Source organism: Epinephelus fuscoguttatus, linkage group LG16 (assembly GCF_011397635.1).
Source record: "Epinephelus fuscoguttatus linkage group LG16, E.fuscoguttatus.final_Chr_v1".
NCBI classification, from domain to species: Eukaryota; Metazoa; Chordata; class Actinopteri; order Perciformes; family Serranidae; genus Epinephelus; species Epinephelus fuscoguttatus.
In genome coordinates, this window is record NC_064767.1 from 17,552,147 (window position 1) to 17,572,448 (window position 20,302).

A 20,302-nucleotide genomic window follows, 5' to 3' on the forward strand; every position below is an offset into this window, starting at 1 on the left:
GTGGTGCCAGGGGGTCTTGGGGGAGCTGGAGGGACTGACGGATGTGAGCTAGCCTCTCCAAAACAGACAGGCATTCCTGGAGTTCATTTGGCAGATTGTAATTCATAGAGGCTGATGTAGACTTGGACTGGAGACAAGTTAAACCCTCACTGGTCCACAGAGAGAGATTTTCTACACAGAACTGGGCACAACGTGCCTAACGCTGCCCTTGAGGTGTAGGCAAACTGGCTGCAATAAGCACAATATTTCCAGGAGTGACTGCAAATTATTTTGTTCCTTTCCGACATGCTGCTCTATTAAAGGGCAAAGTTTAAACCACTGGATACAGAGCATCCGAACTGACCAACAAGGCTGCTAGCTTAGCTTTGGTTAACATCTCTCCAATATAGTGTAAACTGAGGAGGCATCCTGGAGGATCCATTAAGCCATTATAATGAACCAACCTCTCTGAACCACTAACTTTGGCAGGAAATGGCTTTTTCCATTTTCTCCCTGAGTTTCTCCCTGCACTACTCTCTCCTCCTGAGCCAGCATCTACCCCTGGCAAACTCTCATAAAAGAGACAAATAAAATAGCGGCAGAGGGACTGAGGACGGAATTGATGATTATAAAACAAATTTTAGCTATTGACAATACTGAATTGTACCTTCTGTAACATTTTGCTCCTGTAGATTAAGCCATGCATTTACTCTTATGGTTTTATTCCCAAAAGCTGAATGCTGTAACAGGACATCAAGCTGTGATTGGTCCACCCTGTTGATTCACAGCATACTGCACCTACTTCAAACCCCTGACAGAAATCAATACAAAATACTGTACCAACTGAAACACGTGCCAAGACACAAACTGTATCGTCAAGCCACTGCAATGGAAAATACTGTCTTGGCTCGGGACGGCAGGCTGGAAAAGTGAAGAAAGCTGAGCCCTCTTATAGGTCTGACCTAGATTCACTGCCCTGTCAAAGGCATATATTATCTAATCCAAGGTAAGGAAAAGTCGATAACTGCGCTGGGCAGCAGTCACAGCCAAAGTCTATGGTACAGTAGCTTTAACAGCGGGACTTCTGCTGAAGGATTGGGGTGAACGTCAAAAATAACAGCGCTGTAGTTTTCCATTTTCACTGTAGATTCGTCACGTCACACTCTCGTACTCTTACACCTTTTGTGTAAGAAAAAATCTCATACAAAACCCGCCAGACACACAATGCTGATACTAAATTAGAAGGCAATATGACAGCATGCAGATATTTTCCACTCACTGCATCCAAAGACTCTACAGGGGGAACCCATGCTGGTTTGAATGTGCTTTAAAGGAAAATATGTGACTATAGCTGGAGACTTAATAAAAATCTATACAACCCTTTTATCATTACAAATGTAACAGACACCTTTTAGTGCCTCGAACGCAGCATACTCACTACTTAGCTGTGTAATACACAGATCAATCTGTCAGAAACCATTTAGGGGTTTTGTACTTATCCTGCAAGGTAATGGATGGTAAATCAAATGAGCTCTGAAATCTTCTTAGCACGCACCTGGTCTTGTTAGTACTGGCAAATGGATATGGAGTGATGTCACTCAGCCAAATAGAGCAGATTTAGACGGCCTCTATTGCAGGAGGTGTTGAGATTTTAGTTAAATTCTAGCTGTGCTGCTGGAAACAATCTCTATAGCAAGATGTGGGGGGGTGTATTTACTTCAGATCTCTGTGAAAGTGTCCGTCCGTGTGTAATAAAACTGTCAAAGAGCTTTAGGATGTGTTTTAAGGAGCCCGGAGTCTGCTGTTTTGCTTTCTAGAAACACATGACAAATCCAAACCAGAGATGAATGAATGAGCCGAAGCACGAGCGGTAACAAAATATAGCCTCCACAGAGGAGACGAAGATGAAACAAAGCAATGATAACATGGAAACTAAGCTACGGTAATAACACCTGGAAGCCTGGAAATCATAAATCTGCAATGAGACCACTGAAGTGCATGAGTTTCACATTCTGCATGGATCATCAACACGCACATCAACCAGTATAACTTTGCGCAGTGGTCAGCTGAAATACAAAAGTAAAGGGGGCCTCTACTTAAAAGCAAAGGACTGTGCAGTTCAAATTCATGGAGGAAAGCTCTCATATAAGGCCTCCCGATAAAAGGACTTCAAGGTGTTGGAATATCCGCCTCCCTGTGGCTCCCCATTGGGTTGAAATCCTACTGGAGCAGGGAGTGAAAACAAATACATGAACCCCGAAGGCAGGACACGTGACACTTCAAAGCAGTCCCACTCCGCAGACCCTCTTCCTTGAGGCCAGTGTGGCATGGCGTTTCACTCACACCCATCATGAAACCCAAGTCCAATTGCCTTCCTGGTCACTGTTTCCTCCGTCCCCATCCTCCCACTGAGGAACACATGAGTCCCATTACTGTTTTACTGTCTCAGCACACCATTTAAGCCCATCGTCAGACCCTGTTACTGGGTCTAGCCATTCTTGTGCTTCATATGGCAAATTCCCTTCAACATAAAAGTGATTTGGGCAGGTAGCCTTATTGTAGTATTCACAAATGACATGTAACGACAGTAGTTTTTCTGGTGTCTTTTTGTCATAAAGTCTACAAAAACATCTCACCAGTTTTCAAAGTTTATTCATGTGCATTTGCTGAAAAAAAAAAAAATAAATAAATAATCGATGCAAGTTCCTGGAGGCATTACAGCATATTCCAAGAATATCACAAACTTGTGCTTTACATCAGCGTGCTACTGACTCATTAAACATTAAATGCTGTCAAACTGAGTCACATATATCCTAAAACATGATCTTGGCCCTGTTTGCGAGCTATTTCCAGAGGTTAAACAGCTGACTAAGGACTCTCCGCAGCTGGCATTTGTAAATCCGGCATGTCTTGCTGGCTTTCCATTTAAGTGAGGTGGAATAATTAATACGAGTCTGGAAGACATTCCTCTTGCTAGAGGCAACATTCTGGCCCCCGGCCTAAACCAACAGTGGGAAAAAACAGGGCTGACTGCAGGCCAAAGTGAGCCTCCAGATGGGGCTAAGTAACAGCTAGCTCTGGACAAAGGAGGTGAAAGGGGTTGAGTCAGGGAAAAGTGCTGCATGTTTAACTGAACCATTAAAGACTTTGTTTCTCAAATACACACAGCATGCATGTTCCTTTCCTGCTCAACACGTCTTTGTTGCGTTTGCATTTTGACTACTCACCACTCTCGCTCTTCTCAATGACGTCGACCACCTCGCCCGCTTGAAGGCCGATTTCTGCAGGCTCTTGTTTCTCGTAATTGGCCACCACCACATACTGTTCCAGGAGCATGGGATCCGAAGCATCCACACCTGGGGTTGATGGGAAAAAACATGCTGTCAGCCAGCTGCCAGCCATAGGTCCACGAGAACGACTGCTGGGCACTCGTTGTGCCATAGGCCACTTTGTCTGTAGAGCTCAGCCAATCACAATATTCACAGGGCTCAGTGCATCTTCCTGAGAGTCTAGCCATAGAGCTGCATCCCCCTCCAGCCCAACAACAAGGGCAATGGAGATGCTGAAAGCCTAGGAAAACAATCTCCCCCTAAAAAGTGTAGGATCAAGCAGTCATGTGCAGAAAATCCATTCTGTGTTACTGAAGGGGCCTCATCCTGATTGTCCGACAAAGCTGGGCCTGGGTCAGCAGATGCAGGTAGGCACATTAACACAGTGGAAAGAGCAAGAGCAGTGAGAGAGCAGAAGGAGCTGCAACAGTGATAGAAAAGTGAGCTAAAGCCAGCTGAGGACAGGACAGTAGAGTGGGAGAAAGAAATGGTTTCCCTTGGAAAATAAACCATCTGCTAAAAAGCCTCCTTCTCCTCAGTTTGGGGCTGGAGCTGGAGGAAGAGTAGGGGGGTTGTGTACGCCAATCATAAGAGTCGGCACTCGAGGCCTTAAATAGAACCAGATGAAGGGGCTGGAGCTGTGCTCAGAGGGATGGCCCTCTGTCTCCATGAAACACTAGAGCTCTGACTACAGCGTGCAGCCCAGCCAATGGAAATCTTCCTTTCTGTACTTCACTGAGTTAACCATGTAAACACCAGCAGTGACTTAGTTTTTTCTCAGTTTGTGCCTGCTTTCATAACTTGGTTACCATCCACTGCTTAACCACAGTTTGGTCACTCTAACTTACCACAGGAATTCACAGAAAAATCAGATTTCATTTGTAAACATGTATAGAAACCATACATTCCCAGATATATTGCAAACAACTACACCATCCCCCCCCCCCCCCCACATGAGTAAGGCTGCATCGACTGAGCCCGGCTGAAGCCTTAATCATGAGGAATCCTTAAAACAAGCATAGCTGAATGAACTTAAGCAGATCTAACAAGCGTCAGCTGGAATCCAGACACAACCACAGCTGACATTCACTTCACACTTTAACAAGAGCTTCAGCTGACCACTGTGTTCGAAGCTCCAGACAGATGAGAGCTTCTGTCTGCACACTTTAGATTTTATCTGTTTACACTAATAAGGCTGCTACAGCAGATACACAATGTACTTTTTATGGTGTGTTTGAATAACAGTAAAGGCTCTACAAACACAGTAGAGATCACAATCTGTTTTTTTCAGTCGCTTGGTGCTTTTACTAACTGTCGTCAGTAAATGTAGTGTAAAATTAAATCTGTGGGCTCTGGACTCACATAATCAACAAATATTTCCAGCAAAATATTGTCACAAGTAGACAGGGAAAAGCCACACTTTCAGTTATTTCTGGAAAGAGGGCCACTGTTTTATCCTGAGGATGGAAAATAGGAACAATTCAGTCCAATAGATGGAAGGTTTGGGGCTTAGATAAGGCATGATTGAGACAACATGGATTAGGCTGTCATTTCTCCAAAGAGCTGACCTGGCAACAGTCCTTCAGACTAAAGATTAACATTTTTGTCTTGGGATAGTATTTTGCAGTCAATTCGGGAACCAAATTTAAATGTCAAGGAGCTCATAACTTATGAAGATGAACTCAGCAGCATTAACATCTCAAATGCTAAAACTGCCAAAGAGCCTGACACTGAATTACTGTGGTTGGCCTGTGGTTTATGAAGCTTCACGTTATTTGTGCAAGATGTTTTGTCAAACCGCAACGCTGGGTGCAAAAAACACTGGAAAGAACGTTACTATTAAATTCTGGGTAGAGCCTTCATGTTCTTCAAAGTGTAATATGACAGCAATTACATTAGTTACAGCAAACAGAGATATTTGTTTTGACGCTATTCTTGGAAACGTGCGGTTGAGTGGTTTGTTTTAACTCACAGGTCATTTAAGGCTGATCAATAATAATGACGACTTAACGGGGACATGAGAGGACTGACTCAGACATGCTTTGCTGCTATTACATGACTATTTAACAGTCATACACATAAAGACTTAAAATTACTGTCAGTTAGGGTTGGGCTGGTGTTCAAGTTTTCAAACCGGTTAATAGTAAGCCAAACAGCACTCCAGACCAGTATACCAAATGTTACCACTAGGTGTCACACTTCTCGTAACAGCCACTCCCTAATGGCACATAATGACACTGCATCCCAACAGCAAGTGAGCGTCTGACTATTATGCTTCATCATGTCATATCGGAGTTCTCAGTCCACACTGATGCACTTCTGTGATGTCATGTAAACAAACCACGTAGCTAATAGCTGTACACTTGAGATCAGACTGGAGACTGAACCACATAAAAGACGGGTGAGTAACCTACTTGCTATCTTCGAAAGTGCTAATATTGTAGACAACTGGACTTGCTTGCGTTTCTTGAAGACGTTTTGCTTCTCATCCAAGAAGCTTCTTCAGTTCTAAATGACTGGTACGAAGTTGCAGGCTATAAACCCTGTGTGGGTGGGAACCCTTGCAGAGTCGTAGGGGTCACGTGAGCTCTTGGTTTCTTAGAAGCTCTTAGAAGAAGCTTCTTGGATGAGAGGCAAAATGTCTTCAAGAATCGCAAGCAAGTCCAGTTGCCTACAATATTAGCACTTACGATTACCATGACCTGGATGACTGAGAATCTCCACCGACTACTTGCTATCTTCCTACATTTGTTCTTTCTAAACAGAAAACACACATTTTATACTGTGACTTTAGTAGTATAGTAGCAAGTAGGTTTTTATTAGCAACGCTCATTTACTAAAAACTTTCAGCTCCTTGGCGATCTCGCTCGAGCCAGCTGCCACCTCATTTTGGGTTTTGTTGTGAAATACGGAGGCAAAACTGAACTTAGGATTTCGTCTCAGTCTGCATTCGTGAGTCCACCTTTGTGTCTGATAGTCTTAGTTGTCTTGACAGAGTCTGCCATGTCTCGTCACCCCAAAAAACAAGTATACTTTCTATTAAACAATTGCAACATGTGTCGCTCTTCCCACCACGACTGAAATTAGATCTCATGTTATCAGTACTCGGCTCATCAGTAAATTTCGACATCCTGTCAGACACTAGTGGCATGTTGTAGTCTGGTTATAAATAAACATTGTGTTATCCCATTGTCAAATTGCTGATTTCTAATGGAATACAAGTTAAATTTACTGCCATGATGCTGTCGGCACAGGTTGCTGATGTAGGCTACTTTAAGCTCATACACTGGACTGGACTGACAAAACCGGAAATTTACCCAACTCTATTATCAGAACTTAGTCATTTTGTAAGTCACTCATGTCACTTTCATTTAAATTAAATACGTTAATGTATTTTTTTCCCCACTTAACTTCATTTTAAAATGCATTTTTCAGATATGATGCATTTTGTATTCAGTATGGGAATCTGAATATGTGTAAATCAAGTTCCCGGCCATCACCGCTGGTCTTGGCTTGTCTGGATTTACAGATTTATTAGTATGAAGCGTCTTTACTGCGGGCAATTTCAATTAGCTACTCTTTACTTTTTCATGATCAGTAAATTTCCTTCTTCTCAAACCACAACCTGTGGATTTATTCTGTGCCTTTGCTTACTTCATACTAAATCTTACCTTGAAATAAAATAAAGACCTGCTAGGAACCTAATTTCAGACATGTTTGCTGTCCTCGACGTTGTCTTAACCAAAAAAAGAAAAGAAAAAGAAAAGAAAAAACAGCCACGTTCACAATATAATTTCAAGACAGATAGACATAAAACTCAGCAGGTCATGATCTCATAAAACCATACTCTATGTAAAATTATGTGAATGGAGGTTTCTACAACACACAATTAACTACCGCAGTGAGTGAACCGTAAATCTGAGACCTGAGGTGAATAAAGACTTTGTCAGCAAAGTCAATAGGCCTGAAAAACAAAAGCTAATATTTCAACCTCATTCAGGAAATGAAATGTTTTGCAACAGCAGGAAGACAGAGCCAGAACAAGGGGAACATATGTGAGGAAAATGAGGTGAAACAGTCTTGGACAGGATAGGTCTAATTTCAAATGAACTGTGTGAAGACAGCTATAAAACAAATAGTATAAAATGAGCTACATAAATTACTGTGTACACATCAAGGTCTCAGTGAAATGCATCAGCCCTGTAAAGTTACAGGACTTAAATCAGTCATTGCCTGAAAATGTTCGGTATCATAGAGAGACCAAGTCCTTACCCTTCCAGTGGCCCCCATGGGACCTCATTTTGGAAAAAAATATGTATGGTAGTCAATGGCAAGAGACAGTATATTTTTGATCACGTTTAAATTGTGTAATCATTTACACAGATGATGTCTGTCAATTTAAAACAGAATTTTGCAAGTCAAGAAGCACGCAGTTTATCATTGTTTTTTTTTTTTCGATTTAGTTTGGCGTGAAACCGCTCAGTGAACTACAATAAAACTTAAGTTAATAGCCCAGGCAATACTTTGCTTAAATCACTAAAATCAGGCTATTCTTTGGGACAGGCCTTTAATTCCTTTCACAAAAACTGTTGCTCAGTAAACATCTGGAAATACAATCTGACTGTTTATTTAAACCAGTATGACAATTGTTTGTGTAAAACTTAGGCTTCAGAACACACATTAATTATGAATCATTCATTTGATCTAGCTCTGACAGACAGAGTGAGATTTCGGCACTCCAGGATTACGCCACCCTGTATACAGACACTACTTTTTCCTGTTAAAACAATATTAATAACTTTGATTAATTTTTATGAAAAACCTTTTTAATTCTTTTGATCTGAGGGCTCTTAAAGACTAAAGGAACAAGAGGAACTTACAGGGTAATCTAGGAATGGACACATAATTTGAGGTAGCCAACAACCTGGTTTTATACATCCAAAGAACCTCACACAGGCATCATAGTCTCAGCAAGAGAGAAAGGTATGACGTCAATTACATAAGTCTAGCCTGCGTAGTCAAGAAACCACAACTTTCTATTTTTTTTAAAGAATATTTTTGGACTTTTTTGCCTTTAATGACCAGACAAGTTTGAAGCCTAAAAGGCGGACGACATACAGTAAAAGGAACACAGGCTGGAATCAAACCCGCGGTCGCTGAGGCAAGGACACTGCCTCCACTCTACCTACTGAGCTACTGGGAAACTGCAACTTTCTTGACTTGCAAAATTATCTTGAACTGACAAACATGTATTTCACGGCACAATTTAGACAGGATAAAAAAATTATTAGTCTCTTGCCTCTCACTGCTGTAAATATGTTTTTACGCAACAAGGTCCCACTGTGGTTCACCTGAACTGGATGGACTTCACCTTTCTATAGAGTGGTGATTTCCGACTAAGGCCTTGTTTACTTGTTTATTTATCCCGTATAAAAAAAAAAAATCCGGGTTTACACGATTCATTGTGAAAACGATATCCCTGTTTACACGAAAACACAAAAACGGCAGCTTTTTGCTACAATTAGCATGCCAGGCCAGTAGGTGGCGATACACCATATGTCAAACACCATAGAAGAAGGTTCTGCGCATGCACAGTGTTTTGTTTTCCTCTTGGCGCTAGTGATAAAAACAATGATAAACTACATTTTAATCTTGTGTAGCATAGTTAGCTGCTATGCACTTACTAATATTTGGCACAGCCTACGTCTTTGTTCGCTGATGTAGCGGTGATGTTGATGCAGCAGTGCTAAGTTCATTTGTAAGCTCGTAAGTAGTCCCAAAAGTGCTAACACAATGTAAACAACCTGGCAACACCATTGTTGTTGTGGTTACCAGGCGCGTAATGGGCATGTGTGAACTGGGAAATGTTATCGTTTTCCAAAATCTCAGTCTATCCTGTTTACATGTATCCATAGAAAGGGATATTTTTTAAAAACTTTCACTTCGGAAGACATTTTTGAAAAGCTCCATTTTCGTCGAGAAAAATGCTGGTTACGTGTAAATGATAGGTGCAAACACAAAGATAAATACCCACTTTCAGAAATATACAGAACCGTATAAACAGGCCCTGAGAGTACTTTCACAATTGCCAGAGGTTATGTGGAAGGATTGTGCTGAATAATCTGGAAAAACAGTGATTAAGATTTCCATAAAGATAAATACAGCATATACCCACATACACAGTCAGCAAAAAAATGAATGCAAACTATTAGCATATGAGCACATACGTTGAAACAGTTAGCTAAAGCAATAGATAACTGGGTAAAAAAATCCAGTGTCTCAAGTGTACAAGTACAAACTTAGCCAAACCCACTTCTATACGGACAATTTAACTGTATAATACAAATACTGTAAAGCATTCACTTTTATATTGAATAATATTGAGTTTATTATATCCATAAAACACATTTGGAACATGATAAATGCTGTTGATGAAGGGGTGCTTGAGTTCATCTGATAGTACTGTGAGGTTACATTTGACAAAAAGTTTGGGAACAATGACAAAGTGTGGGTGTGTATGTGTGAGTGAGCTTGCGTGTGTTTATATGTGTATAATCTAGTATGTGTATGCACAACATAGATATTAAGTATTTATGAGCTTTGAAAAGAAAAGTATTTTCCTCTTGGCTTCCACCAGATCGCCCTATTAGCCACTCTCTGTGTTTATATCTCTCCTCACTCAGATTTATACATGTGCTTCCTGCTCCCACCCTTGCACTCCCAGACGACCTAACTCCATCCAACCCCCACCCCCGCCCCCACTCACCCATCATCAGCTCCATCCAACGATGATGACAGTAGGGAACTTTGCAATAATTCATCACCAGGAGGAGGAAACCAGGGAATCTAGTCTACCCATTTATACCAAGGAATTTCTCTCTGTGAGAGATTTTTCAGGATCAAGCAGTTTGGTTGATAGCATAGTTGGCACGAGCCTGATGTCTTATTGCCATATTTTGAACCCTGGGGTAACTTTATGAGTGCAGATCTGGGTTGAGAGGAGCACAATTTGGCAAAGTGCAATGCCTTTGTTTGGCTCATCAGCAGCAGATGTGCAGTTGGATTAGAAAAGGACACAGGACTGCTGTTCAATGTAGTACAGATGTACTCATGTCATTGAATCAGTATGTGGCCCTGAGGGAGAAGGGGCAGACCACAAACAAATAGTACAGAAACTTTCCCTAAAATCATCGGACAGTAAGACGGCCTTCACAAGGCACTTAAAAACTGTTGAACATCTTAATTATCTTCCCTTAGTCTGCTGGACCTCTGAGTATTTTAGGTCTAGATAAAAGTGTAAATGCCACAAAAGTCCAAAGAAAAGGTACTACAATATTATTTGCATTAGACAGAAAAAATACATTGTCAAATACAGGCAAGGGTCGCAATTTTTTTTAATAATATTCCCATCCAAATCGCCATAGCAGGATAGTCATTTTTATGTGTTATGTTGCCATTGCAAAGAACTTTGACCGTTCTAGGGCAAACAGACTTGCGACAAATCGCGAACACACTGAGGTTAAGTTTTACAGTTAGCAATCAAATGAGCATGGGAGTAGTACAAAGCATGGAGAGCCATCTTTGTGCAATATCGCCATCATTTTACAGAGTGCTGCTGCTTTTGAATTGAGTAAAGGTATTGACATATTTGCACAGGGAGTAGATGTATTTATAATTGGTTATAACTGTCTGGAACTATTCATCTCAGTTTCAACTAGTGTCCACTAGACACTCAATGAGCCCTTTCTTCTCCACTAACGTTAAAGCTAATCTACGTCAATTTGTAACATTTAAAGAGTTGAATGAACTAAAATATTTTTGATGACAGTTACCAGGTAGATTTGTTATTTTACAGTGAGCCTATTGACTAGAGAAGCTAGACGAGTTAAGAAAATCACAATCTTTGATCATGTTAAGCTGTTATCCATGATTTCAGTTGAGTTTTGACCATTAGCTCGGTAACACACTCAGGCACACCGACGTTGATAACTATAAATGTGATAATAAGCCCAGGCTACGTGATGAGCATCACCAGGAGATTGAAAAAAGTGTGTGTAGGCCAAACGAAGTTCTAAAACTAGTAGCCTAAGTGTGACATACTTTACGGCCCCACTGATGTGTGATGTCATCATAACAACTGCAAAAAATCACTATATTTCTTGTAAAAACTCCACAGTGCTGCTAGATTAAAAAAAAAAAACAACAACTCCACATCATACCTTAAACTTCAGTAGTTATTAGGCTTGGGCGGTATCATGGTACACTGGTATACCAGGGTATTTAAAAATCCAGACAGTATGTTTTTCAGTATCATCAAAACTACAGACACTCATCTGTCTATATGTTTTGCATGTAGTGCACATCACGTGCCACCAGAGGTCAGTCTGGTGGAATAAGCAGCTGAGCTGACGGCCAGTGGTGGGGATGACGTTACAGGACCAACTTTAAACAGCCAGCCCGTGACGTGCCCGCAACAGCAGAGAGACCGAAAGACCGAAAGGAAAACAGCTTTTTTTTTCAACATCTAACTCGGTGAATTAAGGATTTATTTCGACCAAACTGGAGCTGGTGATTGTTGGTACAGTGGACTAACTGCCAAAATGACTGACAAAGACTAGACTTCCTTTGTTACTGTCGAGTTACGGTGTGTCAGAAAGGCAATCAAGCTCGTCTTAGTTCGGTAACAGAAACTAAATTAATTCAGAAAGTTTATGAGGGATGCACGATAATATCAGCATGCCATCGCTCTCCACCGCATTGTATTTCATGTCTCCATCTGCTGGTGGGCCATCACAGTAAGAGCATGCATGCATAACATGATGCTGATTCCACTACAGAAGAGACTTGATGATCACTAAAATTAGGTAGAGAAAAAAAAAGTGGATATATCGATATAGATTATTGGCCATACTGAATTAAATTACATATCGGCATATGAGGTATCTGCAAAAATTTGATATCTTGTATCCCTTTACAGTTGTATCTCTGTTAATAAGGAAAACAGGTGTAAGAATGTTACGTATCATGACATGTTGTGAGTGTATTTTGTTTATTTATTTGACTAAAAATGCAGAGAGAGCTTGTGAAACACAGTGAAGTCAGCGGTAGGTTGGGGTTGGGTGGGAGATGGGGCTGCACTGCACACATATACTGTATACCCTGGTGAAATTCCAGGAAGGTATAAAGGCATGAAAAAATAAATACCACACAAGCCTAGTAGTTACCATTACGCTGCATGTTGCAGATGTAGTTTCCAAAAAGTCTAGCATCAGAAACAAATTAACGGGACTTCAAACCAATCCTCCACTTTATCAGGTTTTCCAGGGGAATTTTTTATTCCTTTATTGCTTGACAACTAAAACTGTGAGGCAAGTTCATTGAAGAACAACATGACTTATCCCTATGACTAGCGCTACACAAGAAAACAAATAAATAAATAAATAAATAAACAAACATTTGTGATCTCATTCATTACAGAGCATTTTCTGGCTTGAATGTGGTGTTTTGAGCAAAAATTTTAAGTGCTGCCTCCAGGGTGGGAGTCCACTGTGACAAAAGGTCACTTATCAGAAACAGAGAGGCCTGTATTGGATCTGCTCTCTGCTGGAGAGGGTGGAGCCTCAACGCTGCCAGATTAAGTTGTAACTTGGGGGGAAAAAAATCTCTATACTGATGTTAAAGCTGTATCCGTGAAATAAACAGCAACATCTATGATTTTAAAAAGCAACATTTGGTTTGAGCCTGGTTTTACCCACAAAATGAATCTTTTGGTGACTGTGAGAGTCATTGTGCGTGGATGTAGAAGAGTGGGGCGCTGTTCATTGAGAAAGAAGCTGCTGAAACAGTGAATGGTTGTTAAAGTGATTTGGAAGTCCTCATTTGCCTTAATGATTTCCCCTGCTAGTTTAAAATCTTATCCATCTGCAAATACAAACAAACACACAGACCTCTTGACCCACCCCGCCATCCAACTCGTGAACACATTAACCCTTCTCCTCCCAGCAAGCATGCGCGTACCCACATACAGTATGTAAACACCCACATAGACACAAGCGCACGCACACACACACACACACACACCCTACAGGCCCCCAGAGACCCGCAGCTCAAATAAAGACAGCGAGTCTGCACACATAAACACACTCCCTCAGTCCGTGCGCAACACTGAAATGGTTTCCACTTGCCACGTAAACCTCCTCTCCTCTCCAGCTGCTTTTCACATGCACTACACCCCTGAGCGCTGCGTTTCTTTTTCTCTCCTACTCAGTTTCTGACTGCTCATCTTACTTTGTTTTTGAACACAGATTATCGCTGATGACTTAAAGATGATCTGAATCTCCTGAACCTCAACGTCCTAAAAAAGTAAGCAACGGTTGATCCTTGAAGTTAATTAGATTCAGATTGTTTTCTTTTACCTACGAGACAGATCCCCCTTGACGTTCTCTCCTGTGTATGGAAAAAAGTGTTATGCATTTAATCACCATGGTATCTTGTCAACAGATGCTTCCTTTAGGGTTTAGTTATGGCAGCATCTGACAGTGATTTATGCTGACGAGCGTGGTATCGCCAGTCAATCCTGACAACTCCATTACGTGTTACACAGAAGATAGTATGTCTGTCTTTGAACCTTGTGGCCTGGCGTTGATGCTGAGTCAATAATGCAGAGTGCTCGAAGTCGCAGTTGGAGGACAATTAATTAAATCTGAGACAGAATCTTACTAAAAACAAATGAGAGATGAAATCCCCAAGTATATAACAACATTTCCTTTAAGAAAATCTGTCCATTGGTCTTCATCATCTATTAATTATCAGTCCAACAAAAAGGTGCACTAAAGACAATGAAAAGTAGCAAATCAAAGAAAGAGTGAGGAAAACGATGACAGTATTGTCATGACGACGAACATGATAATGAGAGCAGCGAGTGCGTAAACCTGAGATGCTCCTCTAATGTCCTCTGCTTGCCAGGTAAACAGACTTCCTAGTCAAACCTCTAACCGCTGGCAGTTTTGTGGCGAAGGGCTACATTCTCCTGTTCAGGGGCCGGGGCTCAGTACACTCTTATGGGAGACCTGCACCATGTAATTATGGAAACCATAAGCTGCAGCTACAGCACAAACTCACCACAGACTCACTGCACTTTATCTGCTGCCCTGCTCTAAAGGAGAAAGATCAATCTTTCAGCTGCTTTAACCGCTAATGTCCGGCATGGGGACCATGATGGAGGTCTAGAGATCAAGTATGGAGGGCTTGTACAGTTTGTGCTCCATGCTGACTGGGGGAAGTAAATCACAGTGAGCACCAGACATAAAGAGTGTTATTATTGTTTGCACCGGTAGACTTGATCCCATCAAATGATTTATATGGCATAAAAACATGTACATCTTAGGAAATATAGCTGGTAACATATTTACTATCAAACCAAACCCTTCATATTAAACAGCTGAAACTGTGCATGCAAACGTCAGGCTCTATATGACAAACTTTCCAGGCAGCCGATATGGATATAACTGGAAACCAATCTAATATCTTGCACAGACTGAATGTAGGTTACTCCACACACACACACACACACACACACACACACACACACACACACACAGCTGAAATAAGACAATTTTTCCATTTCGCTATGTCGCTGGAATTCCCTGTTACGTAAAGCCTCAATACCATGGAACATATAATGAAATTAGGTTGGGGTCTTATTTCGTTTGGTGGCAACTCCGGCACAGCTTTTCCTCAGAGTGCATCGCCCACAGAAAATTAACTTACAGGTCATTTAAGTGAGACTTTCATTGCCCAGCTATGTCATACATAACTGTGGCAGATTGCAGGAAGGATGGCCACAGCAACTTTTTGCATCTGATTGCAGGGCTAGCGTGTAATTTAGTAATGCGTGTGGGTATTCTGAGACTGCATGCACGCGCACACAAACACACAACACTTGCACAGCTGTTCGCTAAACCCCTCTCATGCTTTTCCTGCTGCCTCCTACGCCTGTATCCCCATGCTCAGCTGAGTCACTCAGTCTTTCTGTCTTCCTCTCACTCGCTCACATACAAACACAAAGCCAACCCTGGCAGAGCGAACCTAACAGAGGCACAAACAGGTGGTCTCTCCCACCTAACACTGTTTTCTTAACTATTTCATCACAATACAGAAGCGTAAGGTCAGGATGAGTGTTTGAAGAGCACATACTCCTGGAAGAGGACCATTTTGGCACTGCACTCCTATTACATTGTTGATGAATAAATGATAAAAATCAGTCCAGCAGAGCAAACTAGGGCTGCAACTAACAAAAACTAAATTATCTGCTGATTACTTTCTTGATTAATCAATTAGTTGTTTAATCTATTGACCAATTTTGAATGGACATCACAGTTACGTCACAGTAGTTGCGTGTGCTTACTGGTGGCAGAAAAACAGCGGACATAGGAGAGAAACAGTTGACATACCCAGAGTGAAAATGTCTCCTTGTGCCGTTGGATGTCAGAACAGGGATACAGATTGAGATAACCTTCATTTTTATATAAAACCATTGCAGAGGACACGGTCGTAGAAATAAAGTTTTGCCTCCAGTTAATTATAAACTCGATATTCAGGCTATAATCGCTCCTGGATGCTCCAGATAAGTGACGTGGTGATAATTCACCGTCTTAACTCCTTGATCATAACAGAATACTTTCACCACTGCTCATATGGAAAGGACACCACAAGAAAACATGTTCTTTGTTTAGATTTATAAACTGACAATGGATCATCGTTTGTTTCTAGCTGCGATCAGCCATGGGTAGCACGCTAGCTACATTGCTAATGTTAGCGAGCCTTTAATTTACCCTGACTGGATGCAGTTGGGAGCCAATCTAAATGCAAATTATAGGACATAAGTTATTGGCCTTTCTAAAGTGAGCAAAGGTGAAAGTTAATATACTTTGTTATGATCAAAGTGTTAGTAGACAGCATTAGCTGGCTAGCGTGCTAGCACGTTGATAAGTTGTGCCTCCACATTACATTATATCACATGGGGACCTCTCCACAACTATTAGTCAAATCCATGCTTGACTAACATGAGCTTTTACATTTCTTACGATGATTTATCTTTCACCATGTAAATAAGTAAGTAATTCAAATAAGCCAAACACACACTTTTCTACTGAGCATTGAGCAGCAATGATTATAGCTAGATATCAAGATTCGAATTAACTGGAGACAAAACTTTTTTTTTCTACAACATGTAGATCGTAAAGTCATGGACACAGACACGAGTCATTGCAATCGGTTAAGAAATTTATACGTTAAAGTGCTTTTTACATTTTATTTGGCACTCACACCGATACCACTACTGTCCTTTTCTGCCACCAAAAATAAATTGTCATTCACAAGCCCATGGTGAAGATTGTTTTATTTTTTATTTTTTTATTTCCAATCAGCAGCCCAAAACTAAAACATATTAAATTTAGTGTCATATGTGACAAAGTAAAGCAGCAAATCTTCTCATTTGAGAAGCTGAAAGTGGAGAATATTTACAATTTGGGCTTGGAAATAATTGAAACCATTAATAGATTATTCAAATAGTGCCAGATTCATTCTCTGTTGATCCACTTATCAAGTAGGCCTACTGGACTAATCATTGCAGCTCTGCTCCAAACAGCCTTCTTCCTAGTCATACCCTGTTGCCTACATTTCCCACAAGGCAACTTGACCCCCTGACAAGAATTTTGGGTGTGTTATACTACTAGCAGTTAAGTAGTAGTGTAGCCCCAAGGTGCTAGCTTCAAGCAGAGAGGAGGAGTGAGCTGAAGAGGTTAGGTCACTTTTTCATTGTCAGATTTGTAGTCAAATCACAGCTTCATTCAAGTAACCAGTCAATACAATAGAGACATGATAAAAATGGAAAAGACCGCTTCTATTGACCAAGGTAAAAAGATTTTAGGTCCTTACCTGATTTTCGTTTTCCCGAGCCTCCACATTCTCTGCAAAAGAAGCAACACCAGAAGAGCATGGTTAGTGTGAGTGTGAGTGCTGGAGAGGTCAGAGTATTAATATAACTTGATCAATCCTGAAACTGGTTACAGCTGAATCTCTGCCCGGGACCATCCGAGTACAGTTGGCACACAAGTACCAGCCAAACCCTCGTCGAGAATGCACGCAGAACTTGACCCACTACTAGAGGGAGGGAGAGGGAGACAGGGTGGGATACAACATAAGGGTGTGTGTGGAGGACTACAGTAAGTGTGTCAAGGACAGTAACAAAGCAAATCTTCAGATCTTTTAGCTAATACACTGCCAAGCGTGTATGAATCTGTTCAAACAGAGGACATGGCGCTTGTGAGGATGATGCAGCTGCCTCTGTTTAACAGAACAGCATTTATTTACTTGACAACAGTATCATATCCCCCTTGATAAGTCCCATTCATGTTTAGATGTGAAAGCGCCTCTCTGTTCCAAAGCCTGGACTGTAACAAAACACTGAAAGGATGAGCATTAGTGTCAATGAACCCGCTCTGTGCTTTCATGCTCATCAAGAGTCACAGAGCAGCAATTTGCTACTGACTGCGTGCGCATTTACTGTACACGTCTGTGTGGGTTGGTTTGGCTTATTATTATTTAGGCTGAAGCAGATCATTTGCATAATTGTAAGTCTGTCGCTGTTGTTGGATCTATTCAGCCCGAGAAGATGCAAAGCTATTATTTCAGTTTGACAGAAATTAGTCATTTAGAAGCAAAAAAACAAAACAAACGACGGTACGATGAACACAGGATGAATACATTTAAATTATTAAAGTGTTGTCAGCTCAATTTGGACGCTTCATTCATTGTAGCGCAGGTACATAAGTGATGATACTTCACATAATTGCTTAATCCGGCTTGATGAGGATTTGTTATACGATGGAAATGCATAAACATCCAACGTTTCTGGATCTGGGTCCGTATGTATACGTGTGGTGTGCAGCTTGTTGTACATTTAGGGAGGTGCCGCCCGCCTGCGCGTCCTCGGTTAGTTCACTGAGCTGCAGAGAGAGCACACTGAGGAGACGCTGAGGTTTGACGCAGATGGGAACAGACACCTGGCACTCTGGAGAGGCCAGCAGCAGGACTGGAGCCACGTCCAGTTATGGATATGAGTACATGTTTGGATAAACCTTATCCAACACTTGCCAGGTTACAGCAAGTTCATCAACTCTGTGTGTTTGTGTTCAGAAAAAAAGAATTTTAACTATTTTGCATTTCAAGTTTTTCACACTGTACAACAAAGACGCAGTTTCACACTTAAGAGGACAAACACAAAAAGGTACACTGAATAAGTCAGTGTTTGGCAATCATTATAAAAGGACTACCCTTGTTCAAACTAAGCAACGCTTCATGCTTAATCACATCTTTTTTTTTTCCAACAATAACTGTATTCCTCTGTTACTTAAGATAAAGTCATTTTTGGCACAAAGCTTCTCCATTTCCAGATGCATGAACAAGTTATGAGATATTTCCAATCGCACATGTAATAGCTCACAGCTCAGTTCAGCTTCATTACTTTCCTAATTTTGAAATAAAACAACAAATTAAATTGGATTGTGACACACGGTAAAAACAATGTTTATATTAGGTCCTCGAGCGATGTTCATACTCTGGAAATGAATTCCATAACTTTCTATATACGACATGATATGATGGGGCACAAAATGCAATCATGTTTAACATTCGTGCCGAGCCAACATAAATAGGTTTGTAGTTCATTAAAAGATAAGCAGAGTCTGAGGAGATGATGCACGTAGTATCACTGAGGTGACTTTAAAGGGACAGTTCAACCAAAATTCAAAAACACTTTTTTTTTTTTTTTCATCTGTAGTGTTGTTTATCAGGCTAAATTGCTTTGGTGTGAGTTGCAGAGTGTTTGAGATATCGGCCGTAGCGATATCTTCCTTGTTTGCAATATAATGGAACTGGATGGCACTCGGCTTGTGGTGCTCAAAGCGCCGAAAAAATACATTTGAAAAACTCAACAGCAATGTCTTTTTCCAGAAAACATGATCCGATGACTCAAGATAATCCACAGACCTTGTTGTGAGCAGTTTCATGTAGGAACTATTTTCTTGCTACTGAACTACACCTGCCAACCATATCACCACGCAGAAGGAAGTGTGCATCTAAAGCTAGCACCACTGAACTAACACTACAGCTCAGCTGAGGAGGACACCACTGTCACAAGCCTCTCGTCCATGGGTAAACGCGCAGTTCCTTCTAGGCGGTGATATGATTATTGGGTGTAGTTCGGTTGAAAGAAAACACATAAAACTGCTCACAACAAGGTCTGTGGATTATCATGTGTAAATTTTTCAAATTAATTTTTTTGGCGCTTTGAGCACCACAAGCCGAACGGTATCCAGTTCCATTAAACTGGAGAAAAGGCAGGCATCTCTACGGCCCAAATATCCAACACACGGCAACTCACACCAAAACAATCTAGAATGATAAACAGCACTACAGGTAAGAGGTAAAATATGTTTTAAAATCCAAATAACACACATCATATATGCTGTAATAGCTCTCTGATTCTTGTCAGAAAAAGAAAACCGAGCAGTGTATGTGGTGGTATTACTTTATAAACTCAGGGACAAATTACAGTATCTTGACGGATATGATTTCAGACACTGTTCATGTCAAGACAGTGTATGAGACAAATTAATTGTAATACATGTGAAACATTACAGAACTATTTCATGGAGTGCTTATTTTGTCAAAAATCTGGTAGGGTGGAGATGAAACCAAGGGAAGCACTATACTGCAGAGAATTGGGGGAGAAATGATGGGGATAAAGTGGATGCTTGACCTGCCCTGCTCGCTTGTGACCCTTAGCACATAGCTGGAATAATATTCTTCCCAGGAGGAGACTGAGCACACAACTCTGGCTCTGTGCGCTTTCCTCCTATCACCAGTAAAATCTAATAAATGAGGGGAAGGTAAGGGGAGCAAAAACATGTCCAAACACTATTAAATGCTTA

General features: G+C 41.0%; 1 protein-coding gene across 2 annotated transcripts in view; it reads right to left on the minus strand.

The window, feature by feature from the left end:
* LOC125903269 (SH3 and PX domain-containing protein 2A-like) overlaps positions 1–20,302 on the minus strand; it is a 62,514-nt gene that overhangs the window by 22,666 nt on the left and 19,546 nt on the right. For both annotated transcript variants that reach the window (XM_049600088.1, XM_049600089.1), the window contains exons 6-7: positions 17,247–17,278; positions 3,207–3,335 (exon numbers count right to left, since the gene is read on the minus strand). In XM_049600088.1, the coding sequence (XP_049456045.1) occupies positions 3,207–3,335; positions 17,247–17,278 (161 nt within the window). The remainder of the gene's footprint in view (positions 1–3,206; positions 3,336–17,246; positions 17,279–20,302) is intronic.